Source organism: Plasmodium falciparum (assembly GCF_000002765.6).
Source record: "Plasmodium falciparum 3D7 genome assembly, chromosome: 14".
Lineage (NCBI taxonomy): Eukaryota > Apicomplexa > Aconoidasida > Haemosporida > Plasmodiidae > Plasmodium > Plasmodium falciparum.
Genome location: NC_037283.1, coordinates 150,001 through 157,500, shown reverse-complemented (window position 1 = coordinate 157,500; position 7,500 = coordinate 150,001). Strand labels below are relative to the sequence as shown.

Genomic DNA, 7,500 nt, shown 5'->3' with positions numbered 1-7,500 from the left:
TTACTCATCTTTCATTTTTGTATTTCTTTGCAGTTTTCTTTTATAATATTGTTCTATTTTACATGTGAATTAAATGTCTTATTATTTCCTATAGAAAGCATATTGAAAAAATTAAAACTTATGAAGTACTTTTATATAGATATTTATACATATTTTGTGTGTAGAATATTATTATGTATACAGTAATACATTTTTTTATTTTTTATTTTTATTTTTTTTTTTTTTTTTTTGTAGATCCAATCCGACCTTAGCTTTGGAAATGCAAGAAGAATTATTGAACCATGAGTTAAAAAATATATTAATAAACACAAAATTGAAGAGGTGAATTGTGATTTCATATATATAATAAGAAAAGAATAATTAAAAAAAAAAAAAAAAAAAAAAAAAAAAAAAGGCTTTCTTTGATTTCAAATAAAAATATATTTAAGTGTTGTACAGTTGCAATGGAAAATACCTATTAGACAAAAATATAATAATATATAAGAAAAATAAGACAAAAAAAAAAAAAAAATATATATATATATATATATATATATATTTTCCTATAGGAAAAGCATTAAAGAAAATTATGAAATTTTAAAAATGGAAGAAAACTTAATGAAATTAGGAACATTAATGTTATTAGGTTATAAGAGGGAAAAAAAAAAAATACATACATATATATATATATTTATATATTTATTTATTTATATATATGCTCTTTATAATATATTAAAATGCTTTAATTTTTTTTTTTTTTTTTTTTTTTTTTTTTTTTTTTTGTTTATGATTTTCTAGGTTTTGGTGAAGCAGGAGCGAAAATTATCTCAAAAAATATTAACGAACAGGAAAGAGTAAATTTACTGATCAATGGAGAAATCGTTTATTCTGTTTTTTCCTTTTGCGACATAAGAAATTTTACAGAAATAACAGAAGTTTTAAAAGAAAAAGTAAAAGCATATAAAATATGTTTTGTTATACTACTTGAGGGAAATAAATAGACGCACACACATATATATATATATATATATATATATTTATTTATTTATATAAATTTAACAGATTATGATTTTCATAAATTTGATTGCTGAAATAATACATGAGTGTTGTGATTTCTATGGGGGAACAATAAACAAAAATATTGGTGATGCATTTTTATTAGTTTGGAAATATCAAAAAAAAGAATATTCGAATAAGAAAATGAATATGTTTAAGTCTCCAAACAATAATTATGATGAATATTCAGAAAAAGAAAATATAAACAGGATATGTGATTTGGCTTTTCTATCTACAGTACAAACATTAATTAAACTCAGAAAGGTAGGAAGAATATGAAAAAAAAAAAAAATATATATATATATATATATATATAGAAAGAATTGAAATAATATGTACTTTTTATATTACATTATATATTATTATATAATTCTTTTTTTTTTTTTTTTTTTTGCCACACATATATATATATATATATATGTCACATATTTAAGTCAGAAAAAATACATATATTCCTAAATAATGAAAATATGGATGAGTTAATTAAGAACAATATTCTGGAGTTAAGTTTTGGACTTCATTTTGGATGGGCTATAGAAGGAGCAATAGGAAGTAGTTATAAAATTGATTTATCATATTTATCAGAAAATGTAAATATAGCTAGTCGATTACAAGATATTTCTAAAATATACAAAAACAATATTGTTATATCAGGAGATTTTTATGACAATATGTCGGAGAAATTTAAAGTAATATATTATGCCACTAACATATAATATATGCTTGTCACATATATATATATATATATATATAAATATATATATATTTTTTTTTTTTTTTTTTTTTTTTTTTTATATATGTATATATATTTAAGAATTCTCTTAGGAAAATTGATAGGGTTACTCTTAAAGGATGTAGGAACCCATTAAATTTATATACTTTTGATATATGTCTTAATAAGGTTAATTTTTAAGGGGGGGGAGAGTAAAATAAATATGCAAATATACACATATATATACATATATATTATATATAATATTTATGTATATTAGATTACGAAGAAAGTCAATATGGAAAATTTTGACGCCAAGCCTCATTTTGACGTAAAACTTTTAAAGGTTATTATGATATTGTAAAATTGACCTTTTTTTTAAAATATACATATATATATATATATATATATATATAACATATAAATGAATTAAAAAATAATTGCAGGTTTTTGATGATATAAAAAAGAAGGCCGAACGAAAAAAAAGAAAAAAAGAAGTTCTTAATCTTTCATATAATGTAAGGCTAGGCTTATATTTATACCTTAACACATATAAATAAATAGATTAATATATATATATATATATATATATATATATATTTATATTTTTTTTTATTTAACTTTTACATTTTTAGCTTTATGAAGAATATGCAAAAAATGACGACATAAAATTCATAAAGATACACTATCCTAAAGATTATTTGGAACAATTCAAAATTGCCCTTGAGTCATATTTAATAGGGAAATGGAATGAATCAAAAAATATATTAGAGTATTTAAAAAGAAATAATATTTTTGAAGATGAAATTCTTAATCAGCTGTGGAACTTTTTGAGTATGAACAATTTTATTGCACCCAGTGATTGGTGTGGATATAGAAAATTTTTACAAAAGTCATAAAAATTATTTATATATATATAAAATATTGATACTATTAAAAGGATTGAGTTAATTATTTTTTTTTTTAAAAACAAAAAAAATTGAAATAATAAATAAATATAAATATAAATATATATATATGTATATATATATATATTTAATGTTGTACATAAAAAATATATAAATAATTACATATGGGAGTTATATAAAAAATAAATTATATGTCAATTATAATATATATATATATATATATATATATTTTATATTTTATTTAATTTTTTTATAATTACATATGGATAACATTTTTATGATTTTCATTTTTGTTATTACTCATACAAGGGCGTTTAAACTTTCAACATACTTATAAGCCTTTTCCTGAACAGTTTTTTGGCTATGCATATTTCCTTGACTTTTTTCGAATAGTAACCATTTTGTAAAAATAATTTTCATAACTCTTGGTTTAAATTTATATGACAAAAATCTTTCAAAGATATTTCTAATAAATTGTAGTTCTTTTAAATTTAATTTGATTTTTTCTTTATTTTCATTTTTCGTTAAAGAATTGATATGTATATCTAGATAAGTAAACCAAAGGTCTGACCTTTTAGGATATTCTTGAATTAATTTTTCGAAATAAGTTTTTCCTCTTTCTTTATTAGAATATTTATATTCAAAACGTGCAGCATTAATTATCATATTTAGATGTTTTTTTTTGGGTAATGAATGTAATGATTTTAATAAAATGTTATGTGCATATTCTTCATCTTTAAATGTATTATGTAATATTTGTAAATAACATGACCATATTTTTTTAGAATATTTAAATTTTTTAATTGCTTCTTCACATAAATCTTTTAATTGTGTTAATTTTTTATTCTTTTTTAATATATGAATTGTATGTAAATAAATTGATTTTTCATTATTACATAATAATGCTCTTTTGAAAATATCATTTAACTTATCACCATATAAACATTCCATATTTATATAACATAAATATATATTTAGCTTTTCATCTATCTCATGAATATCTATAGTTTTTAATGCTCTTTCTGCAACCTTTCGGGCTTCTTCTAAATTATTTTGTTCTAAATAAAAAGCGATATAACTAATCCATATGGCGCTCTTATTTTTTTCCGAAGCTATTAACCTTTCATAATCGAAGGGTGTTATTACTTTATTATTATTATTAATAATAATATCATTATTTTTTAGTTGTGTATTATTATTATCATCTAAGATGTCATCATCGTGATCACGTATAATGTCATCGTGATCACGTATAATATCATCATGCTCATATATAATATCATCATGCTCATATATAATATCATCATGCTCATATATAATATCATCCTCGTGATCACTTATAATAACGTCATCTTTCATTTCATCATTATTTTCTAATTTTTTACCCTCCTTTTTATTACTTTTGTCATTTTTCTTATTCTTTTTTTTTGAATTTTTGTTGAGAGCATCCAATTTGTCCTTGTCCTTGTCCTTTTCTTTTTCTTTTTTTTTTTTTTTGTGTTTCTTTTCTTCACATATATTTGAATATAAACCTAAATTGCTCGTTTCGTTCATTTCTTTAGTTACAGATTTTCCCTCTTTTTTATTCTTTTTATTCTTTTTATTCTTTTTTTTATTTATTTGTTCATCTTTAATGTGGATGATTTTGTTCATTTTATTTTCTTCTACCTTCTTATTTGTTATATAACTATCTTCTTTTTCAACCATTCTGTATAATTTGTATGTTCACTAAAATATATATATATATATATATATATATTTATTTATTTATTTATTTATTTATTTATAAATTAATAATAAATATATTATTTATTAATTTAATACATATTGATTTTAATCTTTATTTTCTGTAATAATAGAAAAAAAAATAAAGAATTACTTTTTTTTGGAAATGTTTATTATTTATTCAAATAAAAGAATCATCTTAAAATGTATTTAAATTTTTTTCTATATTCTTTTATTTTTTTTTAATTCTTTCTGAGATAAATTATATGTAATAATAATATAATTTTTTTTTTTTTTTTTTTTTTTTTTTTTTTTTATTAAAGGAATGTTGTAAATAAATAAATTAAATACATATATATATAATATATATAAAATATATATATATATATAATATATATATAATTGTATATATAATTTTAATACGTAAAATATATTATAATATATAATATATATATTTATATTATTATATTCTGGTATTAATACAAATTTCCTCTATTTTGTTCTTGTTATATAGAATTTGTATATATAAATAGTAAACAAAAAAATAGGTTTTGATTATTTCTTCATTTTATAATATCTTTATAAAAATTGTATTTTTTAATTGAAGTAATTCTTTTTATATTATTGTAATACATAATATTTTAAATATATTATATATTTTTTTTTTCAGAGAATAAAATATAATGTTATAAATATAAATGAATAAATAAATAAATATAAATGAATAAATAAATAAATAAATAAATAAATATATATATATATATATATATATATTTTTTTAAGTATAAAGCCTTTTTGTAAATACCACATTTAAACTTCATCTTTTTTTTGAAATAATTTTGATTTAAATTGATTAAAATGTTTGAGTTGGTCGTTTTTTACTTTTTGTTGTGATATATATTTAATATTATGAACTCGGAATAAATTATTTTGTGTTCTAAATACACAAGGTATAGCTACTTTTGCTGCTGCTTTTTTTAATACTCTATATACAGGGTCATCAAACCCTAATGTATTGAATGGGCTTATGGTAGGTATAGAAAAAATAGTTTTTCCTGAAGGTACTCTAGCTACAAAATGATCAATGATTCCTTTACCTTGTCCCATTTTTGTTCCATCAGGTTTTTTTGTTACACTATAAGTTGCATGAACATCAATCAAATATTCTTTTTTCTTTCCTAAATACTTACGTATTGTTTGTTTCATTTCAGCTAATTTTTCTCCTCTTATTCTTTTTGGACAGGCAGCTATTAATGATTTCCCAATTTTTATATCGGGTCCATTCAAAGGTGTTATTCTACCCTTCGGGGCTTTTAATCGAACAGGTAGAGGACTTTTATAAATTATTGGGGGCATCTTAATTTATTTTCTTTTTTAAACGTACACATATTAAATATATATGATACTGATCATATACATATATATATAAATATATATATATATATATATATATATATATATATATATATATATATGTTAATTTTATTAATGAATTAATTTAATGGAATAAAAAATATACAATCAAATAAATAAATAAAATATATATATATATATATATATATATATATATATATATAGGGGAAGTGTTATTTAAAAATAAAAAATAAGAAAATAATTATATATATTATTCATATATGTATTGATAAATAATGTTAATTTTTTTTTTTTTTTTTTTTTTTTTTTTATTTTTATACGCACTATAATATAACAAGATAAAATTTAATATATACGTTATAGTGTAATTTATATTAATCTTCTTAATAATTATATTTTATAAATTTCCTTTTTACTTATTTTTTATTTTTCAGAAAAATATATAATAAATATTATTAAAAATCTTCCTATGGATTATCCCACTTTATAAATCTTTTCTTATTTAAAAATTATAATTTATAGTATTATATATATATTACTTTTTTTTTAAATATCACACACATATAATATATTCTAACATTTATATATATATATATATATATATATATATATATTTTTGTTGCTACGTGTTTTATGTGTATATTATGATTGTTAAAATATTCAATAATTAACTTAAAACGTTTTCCATATTATGCGTTATTTATGAACATTGTTGGTGTTAGTGCATTGGTAAATATTATATATATAAAAATAAAAATTATGTAACAAAAAAAAGTACACATATATATAGTGTAAACACAAAGTATGAAAACAAAATATTAGAATATGTATAAATTTACTCATTTATGTTAAGAAATACATATATCATGGGATAACATATTTAATATATATATATATAAACAAAATAGAAGAATTATTTCTTTTTCCTTAAAAATAAAAAATATAGTAACAAAAGCCAGATATAAAATGTATGAACTATTAGTTTAAAAAAAAAAAAAAAGGATATTTACTATATTCAACTAAATATAAATATTTATATATCAATTATTCTTTTGTACAAATTAAAAATTCTGATTACGTTCATTTATTTATATTAGCAATTTTCTTGCTTTTTTTTTTTTTTATTATATATTATAACTTAACATGAACAAGAACAACTACATTCTTCTGTTTGAACTCCTGTAACACTTTTGCAGGAGGAATAGCATTCGGTTATATTATTTTGTGATCCTGTTCCTTGGTCGTTTTCTGGATCAACTTCGGGGTCAACCTCTGGTTCTACTTCGGGCTCGACCTCAGGTTCTACTTCTGGTTCTACTTCGGGCTCGACTTCAGGTTCTACTTCTGGTTCTACTTCAGGTTCCACTTCAGGTTCCAATTCCGGTTCGGTTTCTTGTTCTGATTTTTCAAGTGGCAAGTCGTTACATTGTCTGGAACGAGAAGATGTCTTTGTCATTTTTTTACTATATCCTTTAGATCCCTTACTGGCATGTCTATATTTCATTGAAAAACCTGTTTTATTTTTACAACTACATTCGCATTCACAAAAATTATCTGGGAGACATTTAATACATTCCTTTCCAGTTTTTTTGGGTGAGAATATATCTACAGCTGAATAATTCTTTATATTACTATTATTATGGTAATGAACATATGGAGTTCTATTTTCGGATTTGTTTCTTACTCCTTTACCGTATGCTAACGTAAGAAGGAGTGTTAAAAGAAAAAAACAAGTAAAATTTTTCA

At 19.8% G+C, this 7,500-nt stretch overlaps 4 protein-coding genes across 6 annotated transcripts in view; 1 reads left to right on the top strand and 3 right to left on the bottom strand.

Annotated features, from left to right (window-relative positions):
• PF3D7_1404600.1 (adenylyl cyclase alpha) overlaps positions 1–2,646 on the top strand; it is a gene marked incomplete at both ends in the record, with an annotated part of 5,337 nt that extends 2,691 nt beyond the window's left edge. For all 3 annotated transcript variants that reach the window (XM_024473340.1, XM_024473342.1, XM_024473343.1), the window contains 10 exons: positions 34–125; positions 235–321; positions 549–625; positions 778–929; positions 1,042–1,299; positions 1,470–1,724; positions 1,850–1,936; positions 2,028–2,093; positions 2,194–2,265; positions 2,383–2,646. In XM_024473340.1, the coding sequence (XP_024329189.1) occupies positions 34–125; positions 235–321; positions 549–625; positions 778–929; positions 1,042–1,299; positions 1,470–1,724; positions 1,850–1,936; positions 2,028–2,093; positions 2,194–2,265; positions 2,383–2,646 (1,410 nt within the window). The remainder of the gene's footprint in view (positions 1–33; positions 126–234; positions 322–548; positions 626–777; positions 930–1,041; positions 1,300–1,469; positions 1,725–1,849; positions 1,937–2,027; positions 2,094–2,193; positions 2,266–2,382) is intronic.
• Positions 2,647–2,955: 309 nt separating this feature from the next.
• PF3D7_1404500 (rRNA biogenesis protein RRP5, putative) lies at positions 2,956–4,362 on the bottom strand (the record flags this gene model as incomplete). Its single annotated transcript, XM_001348179.1, has 1 exon — positions 2,956–4,362. The coding sequence occupies one exon, from the start codon at positions 4,360–4,362 to the stop codon at positions 2,956–2,958; it is 1,407 nt and encodes a 468-aa protein (XP_001348215.1).
• An 828-nt stretch (positions 4,363–5,190) lies between these two features.
• PF3D7_1404400 (ribosomal protein L16, mitochondrial, putative) lies at positions 5,191–5,736 on the bottom strand (the record flags this gene model as incomplete). The annotated part of the gene is made up of 1 exon (XM_001348178.1): positions 5,191–5,736. The coding sequence occupies one exon, from the start codon at positions 5,734–5,736 to the stop codon at positions 5,191–5,193; it is 546 nt and encodes a 181-aa protein (XP_001348214.1).
• A 1,156-nt stretch (positions 5,737–6,892) lies between these two features.
• PF3D7_1404300 (secreted ookinete adhesive protein, putative) overlaps positions 6,893–7,500 on the bottom strand; it is a gene marked incomplete at both ends in the record, with an annotated part of 609 nt that continues 1 nt past the window's right edge. Inside the window, one exon of the mRNA XM_001348177.1 lies at positions 6,893–7,500. This exon is cut by the window's right edge and continues 1 nt beyond it. Within this exon, the coding sequence (XP_001348213.1) occupies positions 6,893–7,500 (608 nt within the window).